General features: G+C 46.4%; 1 protein-coding gene across 2 annotated transcripts in view; it reads left to right on the forward strand.

Moving 5' to 3' along the window:
• The window catches only part of ANXA13 (annexin A13), a 55,289-nt gene extending 37,266 nt beyond the window's left edge, over positions 1–18,023 (forward strand). For both annotated transcript variants that reach the window (XM_070477049.1, XM_070477048.1), the window contains 7 exons: positions 2,060–2,093; positions 2,196–2,275; positions 3,876–3,944; positions 4,356–4,457; positions 9,029–9,104; positions 13,674–13,786; positions 17,430–18,023. In XM_070477049.1, the coding sequence (XP_070333150.1) occupies positions 2,060–2,093; positions 2,196–2,275; positions 3,876–3,944; positions 4,356–4,457; positions 9,029–9,104; positions 13,674–13,786; positions 17,430–17,549 (594 nt within the window). In that variant the 3' untranslated portion in view covers positions 17,550–18,023. The remainder of the gene's footprint in view (positions 1–2,059; positions 2,094–2,195; positions 2,276–3,875; positions 3,945–4,355; positions 4,458–9,028; positions 9,105–13,673; positions 13,787–17,429) is intronic.
• The last annotated feature ends 7,041 nt before the right edge of the window (positions 18,024–25,064 follow it).

Below are 25,064 nucleotides of genomic sequence, written 5' to 3' on the forward strand. Positions count from 1 at the left end.
CCCGAACCCCCTCTCCCACCTCCCTCTCCGCCCGATCCCTCTGGGTCTTCCCAGTGCACCAGGTCCGAGCACTTGTCTCATGCATCCAACCTGGGCTGGTGATCTGTTTCACCCTAGATAATATACATGTTTCGATGCTGTTCTCTTGAAACATCCCACCCTCGCCTTCTCCCACAGAGTCCAGAAGTCTGTTCTATACATCTGTGTCTCTTTTTCTTTCACTTTAAACAGTTTGTGGGAGGCACTGTGGGGAGACACTGGCACTTATATGCTGCTGATTCAAGTGTAAACTGAGGCAGCTCCCAAGTGGGTCCCTCGGGACAAGCCATTGAAATATACAGCCACACACAGCTTTATGCACTTCACTTTATTGCATTTTTACAAACTGAGTGTGTGCACCAATGCTTCTTGGAGCAGGTCTATCAGCATAATTTTTCCAACAGCGTTTGCTCACTTCTTGTCTCTGTGTCTTATTTTGTCAATTCTCACAATATTTCAAACCCTCCACTGGCAGAAAGACGATGACTCGCTGAAGGCTCAGATGATGGCTAGCATTTTTTAGCAATAAAGTATTTTTAAATTAAGGTATGTGCATTGTTTTTTCAGACACTATTGCACACTTAGTAGACTATAGTAGAGTGTCAGCATAACTTTTTTCTTTTTATTTTTTTAGCCTTTTATTTTATATTGCATTATAGCTGATTAACAACGTTGGGATAGCTTCAGGTACAGCAAAAGGACTCAACCGTACATATACATCAATATAACTTTTGTATGTACTGGGAAACCAAAAGAGTTATGTAGTTCACTTTATTATGACACTCGTTTTATCAGGGTGGCATGTGCCTGTAAGGCAGTCCTTCCCAGCACACACCCTAGGGAGAGACTTGCACTGTAGTACATAGCAAATTGTTGACTGAGTGCAGACTTGTTTGAAGTAGAGAAAAATTGGAAACAGCCTAAATGTCCATCAGTCAGAGGCTGGCTAAATAAACTGGGACTTACTGTAGGATGGAACATTTTGTCTCCACTTAAAAAAAAAAAAGTAGGTGACTAATTGTGTGTAAGCATAGCTGGACCTTAAAGACCTATTACTGAGTGAAAAAAATAAGTTGAACAAATACATACAGTATTCCAGTTTTTAAACACATACACAAAACAATTCTATATATTTTCAGTAGCACAAACATATATGTACAAATGCAAAGGGAATATATGCACAGAAATTCTTAAACTGGCTCCCTGGGGCAGGACGGGGAGTGAGATGGAGCAAGAAGGCAGTGAATGACTATGTTAGTTTAGGGACTTCCCTGGTGGTCCAGTGCTTAAGACCGCCTTCCAGTGTAGGGTGTGTGGGTTCGATTCCTGGGTGGGGAGCTAAGATCTTCATGGCCAAGAAACCAAAACATTAAACAGAAACAGTATTGTAACAAATTCAATAAAGACTCTAAAAATGATCCACATCGAGGAATCTTTAAAAAATAAATCAGCTTCCTGGGTGGGGAGCTAAGATCTTCATGGCCAAGAAACCAAAACATAAAACAGAAACAGTACTGTAACAAATTCAATAAAGACTCTAAAAATGATCCACCTCGAGGAATCTTTAAAAACTAAATCAGCTTAGCTGTAATGCTCTCTCTTTTAACTAAGGATGTGTATGTGTGTTAGTCGCTCAGTCGTGTCCGACTCTTTGTGACCCCATGGACTGTGACCCAACAGCTCTTCTGTCTGTGGGATTCCCCAGGCAAGAATACTGCAGTGGGTAGCCATTCCCTTCTCCAGGGGATCTTCCCGACCCAGAGATTGAACTCTCCCACACTGCAGGCAGATTCTTTACCACCTGAGGCACCAGGGAAACCCCTTACCTCCACAGCCAGGAACTTGCTGACCTGCTCTAGGCTTGGACCTTGACCTTCAGGGACTGCCCCCTTTGGAGGAAGTCATGAAGGCATCCTGCGTCCAGAAACAGGCTCTGCCTCTTATCTTGGCTGGTCTCTGCCTATCTTATCGATGAACCCTGCTCTGAAGTATTGATTTTTTTCTTTATTATCTTTCCTAGGAAATCATCGCCATTAAAGAGGCCTACCAAAGGTGTAAGTGACCTTTTGCTCCGACTTTAGATAAAGAATGCTTCTTGCAAACTACCTCTGGGAAGCTAAATCTGCTTCCTCTCCTCCTTTCTTCTTCCCTTAAAGTGTTTGACAAGAGCCTTGAATCAGATGTCAAAGGTGATACAAGTGGAAGCCTAAAAGGAATTCTGGTCTCCCTGCTACAGGTAAGAGTAAAGATGCTTTATGATCTTGAGAAATAGCCCTTGGCAACAGGCAACCATGATGTAAAAGGCAATGTAGATAATAAACATTTCCTTCTCTTATTAAACTGCTACGGGTGAACCACCAACCTGTCTTCTGTCCATCCAGCTCTTCTGAAATTATTCAATGGAGATTTCCCCCCTCGTAACAATCTGCCTTGTCATTTGCAGTGTACAACCCCTTTCTGTTAGTGAGTCATCTCATTAAGCATTGCCATTTCACTTTGCCAGTAAGGAACCTCTAGGTGTATACACAGTAAGACATAGCCTGGGAGCAAGAGCCAATTCATCTGACCCCAAATAGGGTCCTTTTCATGATACAATTAACTTCCAGGCTTCACCCTGAGTCTAGGCCTGTAGGAACCGCTTGGCCAGGAAAGCAGGGTTTTCAGAACTGTCCCTGCGAGGATGCAGCCCCCGGGCCTCCAGCCAGATGGCCTCTGCCCTCTCGCTGACACACCCATCTTTCTGAGCTTTCTGTGTTTCCTCTGATTACTCTCCATGTGGAGAGATCAATAGCAGAGAACACAGAGTAAGCTTGAGCTATAGCAGGAAGACTATACAAATGCTCTTCTGCTGCATAACAAACTACTGCAGACTTAGCAACAACACGGATCTATGATCTAGCAGCTTCCATGGGCCAGGGCTCCTGTTACAGGTTAGTTGAGTCCTTGGCTCAGGGTCTCAATGGGCTGGAATCAAGGGCTGCCACCTCCTGTGAGGCCTGGGGTCCTCTCCTAAGCTCACTGGCCGTTTTCAGATTTCAGTTCTCTGTGGCTGTAAGACTGATGTTCCTGTTTTCTTGCTATCTGTCAACTAAAAAGACCCTCAATTCCTAGAGGCTACACAGTCCCCTGTTACGTGGCCCCAGAGAGAGTTCAGAGCATGGCTATATGGTTTCTTCCAGACCAGTGTGAGCTCATCTCTCTGACTTCTTCCATTTCTGACCTCTCAGAGCTCACCTGATTGGGTCAGACCTACCCAGGACAACTGATTAGGGACCTTAATTACATCTGCAAACATCCCTGGTGCCACATAAACATAACACGATCGCAGGGGTGATACCTCACCATGTTTACAGGTCTTGCCCACACTCGAAGGGAGGGGATTAGACAAGAGGGTGGGCCATCGGGCTCACCTTAGAATTCCACCTGCCACTAAGGGCTTTCATGAGACCTCCAAGACCTTCCATGACCAACATCCGGGTTCTTCAGAACGGGGACCCTGAGAGGTGCAACTTGATATTTTGGAAGGAAAATGGATAGCTTCCCAGCAGACTCATTCTAAGGGACATCATGAGGATTCTTAGAGGTCAGACAGGTTTGTGAGTGACCTGGTTTCTACAAAAAAAAAAAAAAAAGGAAAAATGTGCTGTCACAGAAGCTACTCTGTTTATCAGTTGTGCCCAAAAGATGGCAGCAAAGAGCAGTGCTGCCACTTTGCCAGGCTGAGTCTAATTTTCAGGCCACTGCTCTGAAATCACCCCTTCTTGAGGACTTTCCCTTTTTTGTTTTCTGTGGTCAAGCAGGAACTCAAGTTAATAACAACTTGTTGATTTTTCGAGGCTAATCGTGATGAAGGAGATAATGTGGACAAAGATCTAGCTGGGCAGGATGCCAAAGAGCTGTATGATGTAAGTATGCAGGCGTGCCAGTCTCTGCAAATGGTTTTCTTTTATTTAACATGATTTTCAACAATTATGTCTTTCTTTTATGTGAATTGGAATTACTTTGGAAATAAGTATGATCTTGAAAGTAGTTTTCATCTATGCTGTCTTCGTGAACCTAAAAGAATTGCTTATTCTATTCTTTTACTCTAGGGTTAACCCCCTCAGATCCATTTTGGAGCAAGGGGATGTATAAATAATATAAATAGATAGGTGAGGTACACTTGTGGGTTAGAAATTGAAAGCATTAGGTCAATCAATTTGACTTCTCTTCAGTGTATGTTTTATTGTTTCCTGTGAGTGAGGCCTGGTCACAGCTGTGTATATTTGGTCTTTTTGCAAAAGTTGTTTTCAAAATGTTTGCACTCGGTCCTCTAGGCAGGGGAAGGCCGCTGGGGCACAGATGAGCTTGCCTTCAGTGAACTCCTGGCCAAGAGAAGCCACAAGCAGTTACGAGCCACCTTTCAAGCCTACCAAACTGTAAGTGATTCAGTATTAAGGCAAGGAGTTCACACAGTCTCAAGTTATTTTTAAAAGAAGCCGAGATCTGGGATGCGGAACTGAGTGGTGGGAGCAGGGGTGAAGGTGTCTTTTATAACAGTAGTTCTCAACCACAGATGATTTTGCAAATCCTAAGGGATATTTGGGGCTTCCCAGGTGGCGCAGTGGTAAAGAATCCGCCTGCCAATGCGGGAGATGCAAGAGACTCAGGTTTGATCCCTGGGTTGGGAAGATTCCCTGGAGGAGGGCATAGCAACACACTCCAATATTCTTGCCTAGCGAATCCCATGGACAGAGGAGCCTGGTGGACTACAGTCGTGGTGTCACAGAGAGTTGGACGTGACTGAGCACACACACACACACACACATACACACACACATGCACACAAGGGATTATTTGATCATGTCTGGAAAGATGTCATAACCAGGTGTGTTGGGGGGAACAGTGCTATTGGCATCTAGAGGGTCAAGACCAGGGATGCTGTTAAACATCTCACAGTGAACAGGACAGCTCCCCACAACAGGCAACCATTTGGCCCCAATGCAGTGCTGAGGCTGGGAAACCCCACTTTGCAGCAGAGGCTAGGACAGCAGGTCAAGTTTAGGAGCAAAGCCCTGGAGTCAGAGGGCCCAGGTTCAAATCCTGGTTTTACTGTAACAAGTGAACAGACGTCTCCATCCTCATTTGTGAAAAGAGACCCTGAACATCATCTTTCCAACCTCATGGGATTATTTTAAGAGTTAAATAAGATGAATATAAAAGGCTCAGGACAGTATCTGGCTTGTAGTAAGCATACAAATGTTTGCCCTTATTTTTATTCCAATTGACAACTGGCTAGACAGTGCCTGAGACAGATACAGTAATACCTCAGAGATACGTTCCTGAAAAGATGTGTACAAATTGCTCTTATACAATTATTTTTTAATCTGATGATCATTTTAAGCCAACAAGGTGAGTGAGCTATTTCAAGGCACTTAGTAGTTAGTCCTTCCCTGAAAATCAGTCTTTAATTCCAAGAAGGCTTTTGTGGAATATCAGATATTTTGGGGTCTAGTATTTTTTATTTGTGGAGTGTTTTTAACTATTCAAAGCACATCTGTGCCCTGTGTCTCATTTCAATTTCACAACAATACTGTAACTCGAATGTAGGCTCAACAGCCATTGTTACCCACAACTGCTGGACAAGGGAAGTCTGTTATGAGTAAGGAGCCATCTGTAACTTATCAGGACCACACAGTAAGTCAGTAGCAGAAAGTGGATGAGAGCTCCAAGATTCCCCAGCCTGAGCTCCTACCTCGGCTAGAGCTGGCCGCTCCTCACTCAGAATAGCGTTTCCGACGTGTTGCCAGCAGATGAAAAGACAAGAAAGCTTTGGAATTTTATCATTACTGTATATAAGCCTTTAGGGCCCTCTGCTTTCAAATTGTGCCCAGAGTCCTGATCAAAGGCAGCTCACCCTGAACTCCCCTGGCCTTTGGGCCTGGAGCTAAGTAGCCTGAGCTGGAAGACTTCTCCATGACCTAGAGCCTCTTCCCATTAGACAGGGGCCATGGATGGAGTTTCTGGAGTGGTTGTCATTGGGCATCACTATAGAAATACACATATATGTGTGTATGCACATGTGTGTACACATGAGTTACTGACAATCTAAGGATACTCCCTAAGCCAATTGTTCTTAAAGTTAATCCTGAATCAGCTGAATCAGTATCACTTGAGAACATGCTTAAAACAAGAATTCTTAATCCCCACCCTGGATCAACTGAACCAGATTCCCTGAGGTTGGGGTCCTACAATCTGTGTTTTAATAAATCTTCTAGATCCTGAAGCATGTTAAAGTTTAAGAAGTCTGCTCTAGGCTACTAGCTGTATGACCGTGGGCAAATTACTAAGGGTTCTGTGCCTCAATTTCCCCAACTGTAAAATAGGGATAATAATGTACCTGCTTCACAGAGTTAGTAAGGATTAAATGAATAACAGATTTAAAGCATTTACTGCTTGGCATGCAGTAGATGCTCAGCTAACATTAGCAGTTAGTAGGAGTCTCCCTGTGTGAACCAACAGCATCAAAAAACAGCTGAAACTCAAATGGAAAATAAGATAATCTACTGATCTGAGGATTCTTTACATGAAATCAGCTTTAAAATGCTATTAATACCTATTCGTTTATTCCAAAAACCTTGCTGGAACATCATTCATCTTGATCTTTATCACTGATTTTGAGGGTTCACCATGACCATGATCTCGGGAATCTGGCTCCATAAATTTTCTCATGGTCTCAGGCTAAAAGCACTAATATGCTAGAGTCAGATCATTGATGTCTATTATGCGACACAGGTTGTGCTGGCATAGAGTTGAATTTTAATTTTTGGCACAAAAACTTTGCCCTTGATTTGTCCTCTAAACTTGAGTCTTAACTGCTGACGCTGTCAGAAATCCCAGCCCAAACAACAAAGCTTCCCAACTGTGCTGCATCACGAAAAGTTATTACTCTTCACAAGTCTACCAAACATGACAGGCTTATAGAGTTATGATGTGCCAAACAGGGCTCAGTATAAATTGTAGGTACACATACCCTCAGCCCCAGGTCACTTCCTCCCCACCGCACCCCTCACCACTTCTCCCCTCCCTTTCCAGAGTTTTTCTAAGCCCATTCCAGAGCTTTTAGCCTTTTAGCTTTTATAATTAAAACCAGAGTGCCTATGATTCTGCTGTGGGCATGTGGTCAATCAGGGCGCCGGTTTTAAAAGAAAAAAGTATCTCCCCTATTCTTCTAATAATCTCTCCACAGACAATGCTGCCTGGTAAACTAGAAGCCTCTGAGGCTTGTCTGGAATCCACCCTGGCAATGTGTTTTTGTACTGAGATCACAAAACCTGGTTTTGTCCAAAGAGCCCCCTAAGAATTAAGTGTTCCAGTGGGAAGCATGCCATTTGCAAAGGAGAGTCCTAGTACCTTGGGCCAGTGGATTGTTTCCCATTTGTGTTCAGTGGAGCCTCTGGAGGTGCTTTGGGAGCTATCAGGAGGAGATAGGGTCAAGAGACAGGCAGAGAAGAAAGGACAATGCCATCTCCTTGTAGCTCATAAATAGCGCCCCCTGGAGATGAGCAGCGATGAGACTCAGAGAATGGGAACCTGGCGTCTAGGGCTAGGGTCAGGAACCCCTCCCCCACCTCCCTAGAACAGCTCTGCTTTCCTGCTTTTATCTGTTGAGTAGACTGAGATGCTATAGAAAATTAAAAAACACTGTTCTGGCCCAGTATTAACAATAAAAACAGAAAGTGGTTTAGTGTGAGGATTTTTTTTTTTTAAGTAAACACAGACCTGTGTGAATACAATCTCCTTTTGTAACACAACCTCCTTCAACAGAACAAGAACGCTGTTCATGGGAAAGTGAGAGCGGTTTCTTCTGAAATACTAGCTCCCGCATCCAACCCCTAAACAACTGAGGACAGCTAAGAAAGGGACAGGACTGAAAGCCCCCCAACCCAACTCCCATCTTATCTAGGTCCACTCCACACCAGACCTCTAGATGGGCCAACTATGATGAGGCAATCAAGCAACGGGTTCATTAAATTCAGACCCTCCTCCCCTGCATCCATCGTGCTCCCACCACAAAGAATATGTTGTTTACCAGGATTTTCAGAATAAGCTCCGCTGGTGTGTCCTCAAGGGCCCCGGTTATTTATAGACTCACAGTTGTGTCATATCCTCAAAAGATAATTTCTAGGAAAGAAGTTTCAGTATTTCTAATGCTTAACTGCATTTCCCAAACCTGAAGGTTCTCCTTTCTCTTTATATGCCTGCCCTGAGCTTGGACCAGGCAGTACTTGTGCTAAGTGTGGTCACAATTTACTCTAAACTTCAGCTTCTATAAATATTTGGAAGGAAACCTAACATGTAATGCTAGCAGAATGATAGGCGAGCTGGGAGTGAATATAAGATCATTTGGAGTCTCCCCAGAGGGAAGGAAATTGGCATTTGACATGGTCAGCCCCCCTACACGTCCCCCACCCTGCTCCTAGCCCACGTAGCCCCATCGTATCAGAAACATTAGACCGAGTCCTTACCGCGAACTTCACGGCCTCTACCTATGTCACCCAGACTGTAGCCGCCTGAGCTCCCAGTCTCAGTTTACAATGGAGGAGATGATTATAACCACAACCTCCTGAAAAACTGGAAATGGAAAGAGTTTTTATAAACACATAGGAAACAAGTACTATAGAAACACAAAGAATGTTGTTTCGGTATTTATTCATTGTTCTTCCACTCCCTGATTCTTACGGAGGAGGAAACTGAGGCTGCGGGAGTGGTCCTGCCTGGGGTCACATCCATTAGTGGTCAAATCTCCCTCGGCCATGAGAGTCCCCACTCAAATAGTGGGGGAGTACCACCCCCAGCCCTGCAAGGGATGAGGCCAGGTGGGAGTTTCAAAGTTTCCTTGGTCCTTGCATGACCAAATCTGGGTGAGTCTTTTCATGGAGGAACAAGCCTCTAGTGCACCACGGCCAAGAGCAAAAGCTGGACTAACAGCAAGACTTTCTCTCTCCAGCTCATCGGCAAAGACATCGAAGAGGCCATTGAGGCAGAAACATCAGGAGACCTGCAGAAGGCCTACTTAACACTCGGTAAGTAAAGCCAGGAGAGCCCCTGACTTCGGTAAGGCTCCCTGGAACCAGACTCAGAGACAGAGGTTTGCGTTCAGGAAGACTTCAGGTAATAGTCTGGGAAACACAACACATCTAAGCAGCCTTGGGAAGGGAGAGAATGGGTGTAAGGCAGCTGCAACTGGAACTTTTCTGGTCCCCAGGAAGCCCTGAAATCAGGATATCTGAAGTTGAGGCAAGGGTCCCAGGCCTTCGCACCCCACACCAAGCAGCTGGCTGGCTGCAGCCGCCGGGCACGTGCGGCCTTGGAGAAGCCATCTGCCTGCTTTGACTCGTAATGCATATGACCCAGCCACTCCCTCCCTCCTGAGAAGCTGCTCAGCTGTGAGCAGCCAGCGTGTAACACTTTGCCTGAGTGCCACGGTCCTGAAGACAGAAGCTTTGGGGCACACCACAGCACCCACTACGGTCCCACTAGGACTGTGGGTTCCCAGCAACAACCATCAGCAGCCAGGGACCACTGTCTAGTCTCAGGCCAGCATGGGCTCACACGACATACCCTCGAAAGCACTCAGGTTCTGATCCGTGAACAAGTTTTCTCAGGTGCCTGATGGCTCGAGGGTGACCTTTGCCATTTGTTTCCCTTCAACACTGGGATGAATGAAGTCTGTTTAGAAAGCAAGGGGGAGGAGACCAGATCATAGCCATGCCAAGCAGACGCCAGGCCCTTCTCTCCAGGCGTTGCCCGTAAGGCAGGAAATAGCAGAGAGATGGGTACTGGGCTGTGACTGGCAGGCTCCTTTCTCATGTCTGCAAGTCCTGGAAGGAAGGCATTGTCCATTGTCCACACTCTGGTGGCTCAGAGGCCAGGGCAGCATCCCAAATGGCACAAGAAATGGAGAGAATATCCCCAGAAGAAGAGGAAGAACCAAAAAAGCAGCCCTTGGAAGCTAAAAAATGTCCTCTTGCTGCCAAACTCTTTTGTTTTGCTTTTTTTTTGATGGGACTTTTGGGAGCAATGTCAGCAATTGATAATTTTTTTAATCCATCAACATTTTGCATTCAAACTAGCAGCTCTGCTGTTGTGATCCGATACAGAGGCCTGAGCATCCTTGATGTTGCTCCTGTCCCACTATGGATACACACAGATGACTGTCCTTAGGATTTTAAGGATGACTGTCTCAAGTAAACAGAGATCTACTCATGGCCCAGCTACAAGGCTCCAAATCCTTTCTGTACTTGCAGTTGTAAAGAATTAGGAAAACACCAGAATTCAGTCAGAAGTTTAATATCAATCTTTATTGATACTAAGTATTAATGGTAATAAAACCATTCAAGTTTGTAACATTTACTTAGCATCTGCCTGGGCCAGGGGTTGTGCCAGGCATGGGAATTAGTGGGAAATAGATCCAGTTCCTCTTCTTAAGAAGCAACAAGGTTATGACAAATACACACAAATCAATGGACTGAGCTATAGTAAAGATAAAAATGGGCTTCTCTGATGGCTTAGCAGGTAAAGAATCCACCTGCAAAGCAGGAGACACAAGAGATGCGAGTTTGATCCCTGGGTCAGGAAGATTCCCCTGGAGAAGGAAATGGCAACCTCTTCCAGTATTCTTGCCTGGAAAATCCCCATGGACAGAGAAGCCTGGCAGACTACAGTCCATAGGATTGCAAAGAGTCAGACACGACTGAGCACACATACATAAGCACAAATGCTCACAGATAAAAGCAATTAGAGCAAAGCAAGTAGAGAGGAAGGAAAGAGCCCATTCCGACAGCTGGGGGACAGTGAAATGCAGTAGTTAGGTGGACTCCCCTAGCAGCAAATAAAAAAGAGATCAGAAAAGACCTTGAAAATGAACCACAAAGAGAGTGGAACATGATTCCATAACTAAATTCTCTAGACACTTCCCCACCCTGCTCCTGCCTAACTTGTAAAGATGCCAGTGTGAAGTTAAAATTGAGGAGGAGGTGTTTATGAGACCAGACGGTTTCCCCTGCTCACAGTCTCTGGAACAGCTGTTCTCAAAGTGGGGTCTGACGACACCCTGCATCAGAACCACCTGGGGGAAGGAGATGTGAAAATGCAGTTTTCAGAGTCCCAGTCCAGGTCACCCACTTAGAACTTGCAGGAATTCAGCCCAAAGCCACACCTTTACAAGCTCCCCGAGTGGTTGTCTTACTTTCCCTGGAGTTTGAGAATCCCTGCTCTGCATGCCCAGAGGAGCAGGGGACACAGCAGGGCATCTGGCTGCCCTGAACACACAGCCACAAACAGTTTTATTCCCATATCCTCCTGAGCTGTGTGACCATGCATGCTATAGTGCTTTAGTCGTGTCTGACTCTGCGTGACCCTATGGACTGTAACCCACCAGGCTCCTCTCCACAGGATTCTCTAGGCAAGAATACTAGAGTGGGTTGCCATGTACTCCTCCGAGGAATCTTCCTGATGTAGGGATCAAACCCGCATCTCCTGTGACTCCTTCTTTGCAGGCGGGTTCTTTACCACTGAGCCGTCTGGGAAATCCTCCCAAGCTAGCCTCATCCAAACTTTTGGGGCACTCCTGCAGCTGTGAACAGCAGGGCTTGTTCACCAGGCATAACCCATACACAGCAGCAAAGTTGGGAATTTTCTCCCCAAAATATCAGGAAGAAGGAATTCAAGGGAGAAGTCACCACCAGTGTAGGCTCAGACACCAGGCAGATGATTATTTCAACATCAATTAATACAAATGCGTGGCACAGGGTCCTCAGGAAAATCTTGTGAGGTCACCAGCTCAGAATGCCTGGGAGGGGGATGCCACAGTGAGTCTCAGATACGCTACTCCTCAAATTGCCAGGTTCACCCCCAAATCCACCACCAATTCAGCAGCTTGTGGATTCAGATGCCTGGGTCTGGGCTTCTCCACTGACACTCTGCTGGCTACCACATAACCCAAAAAATAAGGAGACAGACCCCCAAGCCAGACTCTGCTTTCCTAGTTCTGTTCCTCCTCTGGCCTGTAAGCATCAAGTCCATTGTCAATTACCTAGAAAACAAGAGTTCTCATTACAGGACATGGTAAGGATGTGCATTCCACACTTATGCTGCATCTATTCCTTATTACCTATCCTTAACATCAAAAACTGATGCTTTTGAACGGTGGTGTTGGAGAAGACTCTTGAGAGTCCCTTGGACTGCAAGGAGATCCAACCAGTCCATCCTAAAGGAGATCAGTCCTGGGTGTTCATTGGAAGGACTGATGCTGAAGCTGAAACTCCAATACTTTGGTCACCTCATGCGAAGAGCTGACTCATTGGAAAAGACCCTGATGCTGGGAGGGATTGGGGGCAGGAGGAGAACGGGGATGACAGAGGATGAGATGGCTGGATGGCATCACCGACTCAATGGGCATGTGTTTGAGTAAACTCCGGGAGTTGGTGATGGACAGGGAGGCCTGGCCTGCTGCAATTCATGGGGTCGCAAAGAATCAGACACAACTGAGAGACTGAACTGAACTGAACATCAAAAATGTTCATTGTTCTAGGCAAAACATCAACAATATAAACAGAAAAGAGTTCATTCCCCCAAAGTGTTAGAATCCTATGAACCTGGGAGAGGGGGACAAACCAATATTTACCCCTAGGAGCAGAGGTACACCCCATTCCCTGGTGGGTGAATAGAGACCATACTTTGTTCATCTGAGGACTAGATCATACTTCATTCATTTCTGACTGGGGCAGGGCTCGAAAAGAGCAATTAGCAGCATCACAGGAAGATGCTGTGTAGACAGGACTAAATATTTCATCAAGCCCACATTCCAGACCACACACGATGAAGGGTGTGGGGATTTCAGAAAAGATTCAGAGATGAAGCTCACACCTAAAACCCAGTGATGAAAAACGAAGGGAAGGAAGTTTGCTTAGCACGGCAGGCCAGAGGATCACAGTGCAACTGAATCAGTCTTCAAGATGACCAAGTTTTATTACGGAGAGGTTGCCAGCCAGCCTGTGTTCCCCCTCGGGGGCTTCCCTGGTGGCTCAGTCGGTAAAGAATCCACCTGCAACGCAGGAGACCTGAGTTTGATCCCTGGGTCAGGAAGATCCCCTGGAGAAGGGAATGGCAACCCTCTCTGGCATTCTTGCCTGGAAAATTCCACGGACAGAGCAGCCTGGCAGGCTACAGTCCATGGAATCACAAGAGTCGGACATGACTTAGAGACTAAACCACCACTGTGTTTCCCCTCTAGACCTGACTCTGGCAGAAATCAGAGATTTCTCTTAAAGATGAGAAGGCATTTCTGCTGGTGAGAATTGTGAAAATTGCAGGGAGAGCCTGAGGGTGCCCACAACGCTCCCCCTCCTCCCCAGGGTCTTCAGGGAATAGAAGAGGTTCTTGTGTGTCTGAAGGGGACTTGGTTGAAGAGACGGGTGCCCTGACTGTGGGGGAACCTTCCAGATCCTTTACCAACAGTGTGAAGTCTGCGCCTTTCAAAGGTCATGACTCCATCCGCTCCAAGGGCACCCAGCTCTGCTCCTCGTCAGCGTCTCTCTGTTCTTGAACAAAACGTGACCGCCTCATGCCCTCTTTCCCTCTGTCCCGCGCAGTGAGGAGTGCCCGGGACCTCCAGGGCTACTTTGCTGACCGCCTGTACAAGTCCATGAAGGGTGCGGGCACCGACGAGGAGACCCTCATTGACATCATTGTGACCCGGGCTGAGGTAAGACGCATTTGGCTCCACCTTCTTGTTTTGCCACCACGGATGTCATCAACAGGTCATTTTTATTAAGAGTCTATCTACAGAGACGGCCCTTGCTTCCCCAGACTTTGTGGAGGACATTGTGCTGGGCTCCATTCAGTTTCTTTTTATAAAAATACAATAACGAGAGCGGCTTCTATGTCTTTTCTTTTTTCGTCTTTGTTTTCCTGCACTGCGGGGCATGTGAGATCTTAGTTTCTGGACCAGGGATCAAACCCATGCCACCTGCAGTGGAAGTGCAGAGTCTTGACCACTGGACCCCCAGGGAAGTCGGCAGCTTCTATTTCTGCCATCGGTGCCTCCAGAGAGCTCGGGGTGGTGTGTGGAAGGGACCTGGAGGGGCTGGTCAGGGTAGCGAAGCTCATTTTTAAGGGCTTCCCTGGTGGCTCAGATGGTAAACAATCTGCCTGCCACGTGGGAGACCCTGGTTCAATCCCTGGGACAGGAAGATCCCCTGGAGAAGGCAATGCCTACCCACTCCAGTATTCTTGCCTGGAGAATTCCATGGACAGAGGAGTCTGGTGGGCTACAGGCCAGGGGTTGCAAAGGGTTGGACACGACTGAGCGACTAACACTTTCACTTGGCAACAGACTGGTCACCCAGCAGCAGAGACTTTGCAAGTCCTTTCCAGACTCCTGAGTTAGGCCTTTATTTCCTTAAACACACCCCCGAAGCACAATTCTGCACAAAAACCACGTCAGTACAAGACAAGGTTTCCCAGTCTTTTTTAAAATTAGTGATCCCCGCACGAGGGAACCTTTTTAGACCTCATTTTTTCCTAATCCTTATTACCCTCCAAGAAATGTTAACATGGCATACACTGTATATCTATTTAGGTTCCTTATGTATATACATAGTTACATTTACATTAAAAGATTCAGATTTTTTTCAGCCTCTAAGAACCAGTTTTGCCCCTTTGGGGAGCATTATCACCCCTCTCTGAGAATGCCTGAGCATAACAAAGGCCCAAGGAGAGGAATAGCCAAAAAAGTTTGGAAACAACTGTCAAGACTCAGATTCGGAATTCAGGGCCACAGAGAGGAGGAATTACCGAGGAAAGGGGAAGTGGCATTTCATCCACAGCAGAGAGACCTTGGACAGTGAAGTGGAACTTGAAAACCACTGACATCTTCCCTCAAAAACGTGTTAAATGAGGGGGAAGAGATACCAACCCAAATTCTGGCCCCCATATTTCTGACAAATAATACTTAACATCTGACACTGTTTTGAAACATAACTTAGCAACACGACCGTTCTTTCGTTTTTATTTCTATTCCTGGAATTTCTCCTCCCTCTCTCCTCCTCCACGATTGATTCATATTTCCTTTTCTCTCCTAAAGCCCCTGTCCTTTCCTCCTCCTCGCTCCCTCCCCCAGTCTCTCTGCCGCCCTCTTCACTTTGTTTTGGCTGCTCTGAATCTCTCTCTTTCCATAATCTCTCTAGGTCTCTGCCTTCTCTGTCTCTCTGTCTCTTGGTATCTCAAGCCCAGTCAGAGTCTCTGGAGATCCTGGGACACTCCTAGGAGCAGGTTGGTGACAAAGGCCAGTGAGGATGCCAAAGACCCCAGGGGTTGGAGCTCTCCAAGTGATCCTCAGGGTGCCATGTTCACTCCAGCATGCATGGAGTGTTTATTCCAACATGCTCTATCCTAGCTCAGGGCTGACCACAGGCCCTGGGTCATCTCCACATGGGGACCATTCCCTCAGAATGCTTTGGGCCCAAACAGTTATATTGGCCAGATCCCCTAGTCCCCCAAAGCTGCCTGATACTAGAACGGAGCCCAGGAGAGCCCCATCCCGTCCCTGCACTCGCCCCTCTCCCCCAGTCAAGCAGCCTGCCAGCCAAGGGAGCAGGGGACATGGGCCACCTGCTGATCTCTTGCACACCATCCACTTCCAACAATTCCTCACTCTCCTACCCTCTCCTGCTCACCTTTCTGTCTCCTGTTGGGCCCTCTAATTGGGGTAGGAGAGAAAAAGAACCAGAAACCTGAGCAATTGTTTGTGGGTCTCTCTAGAAAGCCCTTCCCAGGTGGCGCTCATGGTAAAGAATCTGCCTGCCGGTGTAGGAGATGCAAGAGATGCAGGTTTGATCCCTGGGTTGGGAGAATCCCCTGGAGGAGGAAAATGGCAGCCCACTCCAATATTCTTGCCTGCAGAATTCCATGGACAGAGGAGCCTGGTGGGCTACAGTCTATGGAGTCACAAAGAGTTGACATGACTGAGCGACTGAACAAACACTAGAAAGCAAGATATAATCTAATTTAAAAACAATAATGATAACAAACAAAATTGCAAACAAAACCCAAAAAAAATTCCTGGTTAAAGAGAGCTCTGTGCTTCTTTTATGAGACTCCCTGTATTCTATCTGGAATTATATCTTCCATGGCACAACTATTATCTCCTTTACTAGGTTGTAAGAGTCTTTAGAGCAAAACAATCTTTTTATTTGTGTTTCTTAAGTCCTTTCTCCACCTCCAGCACCTAGATGGTACCTTTTCAAGTTTTTCAGTTGATCCTTGAACAACACAGATTTGAACGGTGTGGGTGCCCCCATATGCAGATTTTTTTCAATAAATAACAGTACCTGTGCTCTCATTTTATGGATCTTTAAATTAACTAAGTGTGAGGAAAAGTTTGTATTTCCTTGTTATTTTGTCACCAAGTGTTGTCTATTCTTTTGTGACCCCATGGCCTGCAGCCCGCCAGGCTCCTCTGTCCAGGGGATTTCCCAGGCAAGAACACTGGAGTAGCTTGCCATTTCCTTCTCCAGGGAGCCTTCCCAACTCAAGGATGGAACCCAGGTCTCCTGCATTGGCAGGCTGATACTTTACCACCACGCCACCAGGGAGGCCCTTGTGTTCCCTTAGAGATCACAATATGTAGCATCAGAAGAACTAAGGTTTGAGGCCTGATTCTATGCAAACTGTTTCAGTTTCCTGCCCTTGTAGGAGTCATTGACCAATTCTTTCATTTTTGAGGCAGAGGTAACAACACACAGATTCTAGACTGCCTGGGAGTCAGTGTTCCTAATTCCTGTATTGTCAAGGGTCAATTGTAGATTCAAAATTAAGTCCTACAAATTGACGATGATTTGAATTTTGTTGTTTGGCACTAATATCCTTGCTGATCAGGGCATAAGAGACAAAAGAAAAAAGACTTCATTTCAAACTGTGTTGACAATTTTCTTAACTTTATACTAAGAGTCATCAGAGTGTGGCCTGCAAGTTTAATCAGGCTCACCATTCATTTTTATACAGCCCTATTATCAGAACGTGATTATTTTAAAGTAACTGTATAAAAACCTCAAAGGAAAAATAATATTTTTGTAACACATAAAGTCATATGAAATTCAAGTTTCAGTGTCCATAAACCAAGCTGTACTAGAACATACACACAGACACACAGACACCTCTGCCACCTTTGGGGAGCTGAACTCAGCTTTCTTTTTCTCAGCTACAAAATAGGAAGAATAGTAACTCCAACTCCAAGGGCTCTCTGAGGCGTAAACGAGCAAGTGAGAATAATGTGCTCAGAACAGTGGCTGCCTGTGTTTGTGGTGAAAACACTATAAACATCACATTGGCTATCGTCTCTCTTACAGACGGACCTTCAGGGGATAAAAGCCAGATTCCAAGAGAAGTACCAGAAGTCTCTCTCTGACATGGTTCGCTCAGACACCTCTGGGGACTTCCAGAAGCTTCTGGTCGCCCTCTTGCACTGAACCAGCCCAGCGCAGCAGGAGCAGAGGATGGAACCTTTGTTGAAAACCTCTCCCAAACCAGATTTGCAAATACAACTCCAGCATGAAACACCCTCAAGGGTCCTGGTTTATTTCCTTGGCAGCTTGAGGCAAGTGGCCAGGCCAAGCTGCTTACGTTAAGGGCAGCAACCTCGAGACGCTTGAATTGATCACCTTGAATGCTGACTTAGTGAGTACCTGGGCAGTCTCTTAACTTTCCTTGAGGGTAATAACTGAATGCTTTCTAAGCACAAATAAAATCTGCAGTTGATGAAAAAAAGTATGCATTCGTAATAAAACCTTTAGAAAAACATGTCATACAGGGCATGGATGTTTTGAGTAAAGAGAGACTAGGTGAAGTACAAGAAAGACAAAATTAAGCAATTCATTCATTTTCCCTCTGTGTACTCAGTTTCAAATCCTCAATGTTAATTAAAGGTGTGGATTATGCCTTCATCAGCTGCTTTTTCAAAGACTGGGTTGATTTCATTTTGGCTTTTGTCCGGGAAACATGTGACTTGTGAAATTCAAACATATTTGGAAAATGCAAACAGTTACATTTATGAATAATCACCAAGGACAGACATGAAGGCCAACAGCAAGGAAACAACGGACTTGTCAATACAAAACGTAATGAAGGGTATAATTCACTGATCTGCTACCTGGTTTAAATGGTTTTTCCTGCTCCTCTAGACAACTGACCCACATGAGTCTTCTCTCTGATCTTCAAATGCAATCAGGCTGGGCACTGCGCCATCAGGATCAAGGTTAATGGTCTGACTCTTAAATGGATTAATTCTGTACCAATAGCATCTCTGTTCCAAGACGGTTGTCTCATAGCCACGTGCAGCTCCACATAAAGGGGTCTGTCATGAGAACATGGGCACTTTGGTCTAATTATTATAGTCATCCTTCATTGGATGGTTATTTGTGCCTGGCACTGCTAAGTAGCTTACTTTCACATTTAATCTTCCCAACATCCCTTTAAGGTTAATATTGTTACCCATTTATTAGCTGAAGCTGCTGAGACATTCAACAACCTGGCTAAATTCATTCACAAGTGACAGAACTGAGATTTGCATTCAGAGATGGTTGAGCCGAGAATCCACACTAGTAATTGCTTTTCTTGGGAAAATAACACAAAGCACATGAAAATGAGTCTATATTCATTTACCTGCTTAAGTTCCTAGTGCTTGCCAATCACTGTTGCTGGGTTCTGGGGATACAAAGATAAACAGAATGCTAGCCACACCTTGGGCATTTCATTCCCAGGTCACTGGTGTCGACAGAAGCCTCAATATTCACCAGACCCTGTAAGTACATTAATGGCGGTGACAGTTTAGTCGCTCAGTCGTGTCTGACTCTGTGACCCCATGGACTGTAGCCTGTCAGGCTCTCTGTCCATGCAATTCCCTAGGCAAGAATATGGAATGGGTTGCCATTTCCTTCTCTAGGGGATCTTCCTAACCTGGGGATCAAACCCACGTCTCCTGCATTGCATACAGATTCCTTATCACTGAGCCACCAGGGAAGCCCTATGTACATAAATATGGACATGTAAAGCTCTCCACCCATGAGCAAGAAGAGAACCAGAGCTCCGCCTGGGGGAACAGAGATGCAGTCGTGCTGGGGTTTGAATGCATAGAAATTCTCCAGAAAAACAAAGAATGACGTGTGTAGAGGCTTGGAAACATGATGGTGCATGATGCGTTCAGGAGGCGGTGAATGCATTCCTCTGGGACTTGCATGTGGGCAAAAGAAGGAGAGGGTTGGGGAGGCAGGCAGTAAAGCTGCCGAGGTGTACGTTTGGGCCACATCAGCGGTGGCTTTGCTGCCCAAGTGTAGGCTTGGCCCTCTGGGCAATGGTGGCCACTGGGAATGTTTGAATGACTGAGAGCATGATCAGATTTGGGCCTGGGAAATCACTTTGGTGGTGTGATCACCACAGAGTATATAGCCCAAACATACTGAGCCGTATCTTTCCAGTGGTTGTAAAAGGGTGATCAACAATGAAGAACTTACATTAACATCCTCATCCTCAACGTACCCGTGTATCTACCTACCAGTCACTGCTGTCACCATGAGCTCTAACAGGTAAAATGGCTCGGTGACAAAGCATGCTCATATTTACTTGTTGACAAAGCTGGCCTTTGCTTTTTGAAAAAAACAGAAACAAAAACAACCAGTTCTTGGGATCTGAGCTAACAGTAAGGATAGAAAAAAGGGCTACAAAGAGATCTATGAAAAACTACTGAAAACAGCCATCCTCGAAGAGTGTTGAAGGACACGATTGATGCAAAGAAGAGAGGAAAGGGATGTCACAGGGAAGGAAGCAGGCTGAGGAAGATGGAGAAGCAAAGTCATTTGTTCAAAGTCACCCATAGCATCTTTTCAGGTATTTATTGGCGATCTGTATGTCTTCTTTGGACAAATGTCTGTTTAGGTCTTCTGCCCATTTTTTGATTGGGTTGCTTGTTTTCCTAATACTGAGCTGTATGAGCTGCTTATAAAATTAAATATATATACAAATAGAAATATATATTATATAAATATATTACATACATAAATGTCTATATATATAAATTTTATGTTTATAAAATATATATCATACACTTATTAAAAATTTATATGTATTTACATTATATAAATTTATATTTATAAATTTACATGTGAATTTATAAATATATGTGTATAATTATATATACTGTATGGCATTAAAAAAAATAAAAGACATTGCAATTATAAAAAAGGTCACACATAAGAATGAATCAGGGCCAGAATTCAAACCCAAGTCCTTCTGATCCTGATGTCTGAGCCCTTTGCCACATAAGCTCACGTCCACATGGAGTTTCCCCCAAAGCTTGCTGCAAAAGGCACAAGGCGCCTCCCTGATGGTGCTCACCGCTCACGCTCACAGGCAGAAGCCAGCTTTTTGTGCCTGACCTGGGGGCTGCCTCAGAGAGAACGCCCATCCAGCCTGTCCCCTGAGCGCCCCAGCCTCCAGTCCTCTGGTCTGGAATTCCCTCCTTTTCCCTTGCTACACCCCTGCCCTGTCCAGGGTCCCCCTCCCCGCTCCCCAAGCCCCCACTCTCGGAGGGCGGGCGGCCAGTGGGGAGGGAAAGAGGAGAGGACAAAGGTAGAAGGAGGTGGGGGCAGGCAACCCTGCCGGGTCACCTCCCCTGCCCCACCCCACTCCCTTCCTCTGGGGCCGCTCACTGGGGACACCCTAGTTCTTGCCACCCAGGGGGTTTGAGGAGGTGGGGAGTGGGTGTGAATCCCTCCTCTGCGGCTGCAGGAAGAGCAGGTCCCATGGGTGCATGGGGTAACTCGCCACCCATGTCCCCGGGCGATTCCCTTCTGGGCCCTGACAGGCTCACCCGCAGAGACTCACCTGGCCACGGCCGGTTGGTGACGCAGACTTTGGGACGCTTGCCTGTGGGAAGCTGGGCAGGAGCTGAGGTTCCCCCTGAGGAGCCAAGAGAGTCCCACAGCCCACCGCGCGCGCTCCAGATCCCGGCCGCTCCTGCCAGGGGCTCCGGAGCCCCTCATGCAGGCCCACGCTCAGCTTTTGTGGGTCCCAGCCCACCTCCTCGATGTTCCCTTCATGTGGGAACGATGCAGTCCACACACCCCAGTGCCGTCCACGGCCCTGCTGTGAGCCTTGGGGAGAGGTTGGTGCCTGCCTGGAAGCCATCTCAGGGCCCCAACAAAGACAAGCCCTAGAGAAGGGGCTTCAAGCTGCAGGCCAGTGTCTCTCCCCAGCCCCATGCACCCCTCACCCCACAGGAGAACTCCAGCTAGGGAAAGACAGGGTATCTTCCCTGAGAGAGGGGCCCAGAGCAGGGAGTCCTTTCCATGAGCCATTCTCAGCGGCAATGGCCACTTGCCTTCTTACCTTCCTCCAGCTTCCCATCTCTCTCCTCTCAGGAGACTAGAGCCAGCTCAGGCTGCTGGGACCCTGCATGAGCCTTAATCACATCAAATGAGCAAACTACCCGCCTCCATCAACATCCACAGACTGCCATCTGCTGCACAGGAGACTCCACCTAACCAGACCTCTGGGGTCTGACTCAGCCTCAAGGCAGACCACCTTTTGTCATTTTTCTCTTCTTTATTTTGGCTCTTCCCTCACCCGGACTCAGGGTTATCAAAAGCAAGGGGCTGGAGGGCAACTGACTCATTCCTATTCTAATCACGCAACCCGAGCAGAAACAGACAACCTCTCACTAGCCGGGTGCAGTGTTGGGCCGTGAGGATGCAAAGGTGAGTCAATCACACCTGGTTCTGCCCTCAGAGAGCTTCCTGTCCAGGGAGAGACACACAGTTACCAAGAAAACAAAGTGAAAGTGTTAATTGCTCAGTTGTGTCCTAGTCTTTGTGACCCCATGGACCGTAACCCACTAGGTTTCTCTGCCCATGGAATTCTCCAAGCAACAACACTGGAGTGGGTTGCCATTCCCTTCTCCAGGGGATCTCCCTGACCCAGGGATCAAACCCAGGTCTCCCACATTGCAGATAGATTCTTTGCCATCTGAGCCACAAGAGAGCCCAAGTAAACAAACCAAGAGAGAAAATAACCACATATTATGTACCAACAATTAAAGGAGTGAAGTGATGGTTGAGTTTGAGGGACAGAGAAAGGAACCACTTTAAATGTAGCAGTTGGGACCTACTTCTCAGAGGAGGGAGCATTGAACATTAAGACCTAAGGAATAACAGAGAATCACACATATTGATGTTTTCAATATCATGTGGTGTTGGAGAAGACTCTTGAGAGTCCCTTGGACTGTAAGGAGATCAAACCAGTCAATCCTAAAGTAAATCAACCTTGAATATTCATTGGAAGGACTGATGCTGAAGCTCAAGCTCCAATAATTTGGCCACCTGCTGCGAAGAGCCAACTCATTGGAAAAGAAAACCCTGATGCTGGGAAAGACTGAGGGCAGGAGGAGAAAGGGGTGACAGAATGAGATGGTTAGATGGCATCACCGACTCAATGGACATGAGCTTGAGCAAACTCCAGGAGATAGTGAAGGACAGGGAAGCCTGGTGTGCTGCAGTCCATGGGATCATAAAGAGTTGGACATGACTGAGAAACTGAACAACAATAACCATATCTCAGGTGGAGGAGATTCAGCAACCAGGACAGATGAAGGCAACTCGGGACAACATGGGAAAGAGCAGGGGTGGTCTGGAAAGCCTTGGTGGCCAGTGTGGCTAATGCTCTGTGAGTGAAGGCAGAGTGAGGGGTGGTCAGCAAGGCAGGAACAGGATCCTCAGGACACGGTAAGGTGTCTGGGTTGTTTCCAAGTGTCTTTCCTGTGAGGGAGCCCCATGTTCAAACTCTGAGCTTCCACCTCTTATCCACAGCTCTGTGGTTAAGAGGGAGACCCATCTGGGCTCCCAGTATGACTGAGATCAAGGCAGGGTTGGGGGGTGATATCACCCAAGCACAGTCCCAGAACAGCCCACCCCCCCCCCCTTCTCAGTGTTGAGTTTCTCTTAGAAGATTTGGTGTCCTTCCCACAAGTGACTTAGAACCATGCGACCATGTCACAGAGTTTCTAGAAACACCGGATCCCAGTGCATCACATTGAAGGGCTCTGGTGTGTTGGTAAATGTTTAATAGTTAACTCTCTTGGGGGAAGCGTAGCTGATCTCTAGCCTTTGCTGATTTCTGTGGTGTAAATACTCCACCGTAGTCAATTTCAAGTTACTAATGTCATTGAACAAAGGATACAGAAGAGTGCACACCCATATAGTCTTCCCATTATACAGATACAATAAATGCAAATGACTTCAAGAGCATGAATGCAAGTAAAATGTAGTAAATAATTAGAAAGTAATACATTCTGAGTATCTATTACACTTGTTATCAACATAATTTTTTGTTGTTGCTCAGCCACTAAGTGGTATCTAACTTTTTGCAAGTCTAATAGACTGTAGCATTGTCAGGCTCCTCCATCCATGGGGTTTCCCAGGCAAGAATACTGGAGTAGGTTGCAGTTTCCTTCTCCAGGAGATCTTCTTGGATCATGGACTGAACCCATGTCTCCTGCATTGGTAGGCGAATTCCTTACCACTGAGCCACCAGGGAAGCCCCAGTTCAACTATAGGTTTACACAATATATTGAGTGGTATTGAATGGTTGAATGGAGTGCCTTGGTTGAATGGTTTGAATGGTTTGCCTTGGAAATGAACAGAGATCATTCTGTCATTTTTGAGATTGCATCCAAGTACTGCCTTTCGGACTCTTTTGTTGACCATGATGGCTACTCCATTTCTTCTAAGGGATTCCTGCCCACAGTAGTAGATATAATGGTCATCTGAGTTAAACTCACCCATTCCAGTCCATCTTAGTTCACTGATTCCTAGAATGTCAACGTTCACTCTTGCCATATCCTGTTTGACCACTTCCAGTTTGCCTTGATTCATGGACCTAACATTCCAGGGTTCCTATGCAATATTGCTCTTTACAGCATTGGACCTTGCTTCTATCACCAGTCACATCCACAACTGGGTATTGTTTTTGCTTTGGCTCCATCCCTTCATTCTTTCTGGAGTTATTTCTCCACTGATCTCCAGTAGCATATTGGGCACCTACTGGCCTGGGGAGTTCCTCTTTCAGTGTCCTATCTTTTTTGCCTTTTCATACTGTTCGTGGGGTTCCCAAGGCAAGAATACTGAAGTGGTTTGCCATTCCCTTCTCCAGTGGACCACATTCCGTCAGACCTCTCCACCATGACCCGACCGTCTTAGGTGGCCCCACACGGTATGGCTTAGTTTCACTGAGTTAGACACGACTGTGGTCCTGTGATCAGACTGGCTAGTTTCCTGTGATTATGGTTTTAGTGTGTCTGCCCTCTGATGCCCTCTCGCAACACCTACCATCTTACTTGGGTTTCTCTTACCTTGGACATGGGGTATCTCTTCACGGCTGCTCCAGCAAAGGGTAGCCACTGTTCCTTAGCTTGGACAAGGGGTATCTCCTCACCACCGCCCCTCCTGACCTTGAACATGGAGTAGCTCCTCTCGGCCCTCCTGCGCCTGCGCAGCCGCCGCTCCTTGGTCATAGGGTTGCTCCTCTCTTGGGAAGGAGGGATTGCTGTTGGCACTGGGTAGATGGTAGTAAAAGTCACTCAGTTATGTCCGACTTTTTTTGACCCCATGGACTATACAATCCATGGAATTCTCCAGGCCAGAAAGATGTCCTTTTCTTTATAGGGGACTGGGATGCAAAGTAGGAAGTCAAGAAACACCTGGAGTAACAGGCAAATTTGGCATTGGAGTACAGAATGAAGCAGGGCAAAGGCTAATAGAGTTTTGCCAAGAGAATGCACTGGTTATAGCAAACACCCTCTTCCAACAACACAAGAGAAGACTCTACACGTGGACATCACCAGATGGCCAACACCGAAATCAGACTGATTATGTTCTTTGCAGCCAAAGATGGAGAAACTCTACACAGTCAGCAAAAAGAAGACCAGGAGCTGACTG

The sequence above is a fragment of the Odocoileus virginianus genome, chromosome 15, assembly GCF_023699985.2.
Source record: "Odocoileus virginianus isolate 20LAN1187 ecotype Illinois chromosome 15, Ovbor_1.2, whole genome shotgun sequence".
In the NCBI taxonomy this organism is placed as follows: Eukaryota; Metazoa; Chordata; class Mammalia; order Artiodactyla; family Cervidae; genus Odocoileus; species Odocoileus virginianus.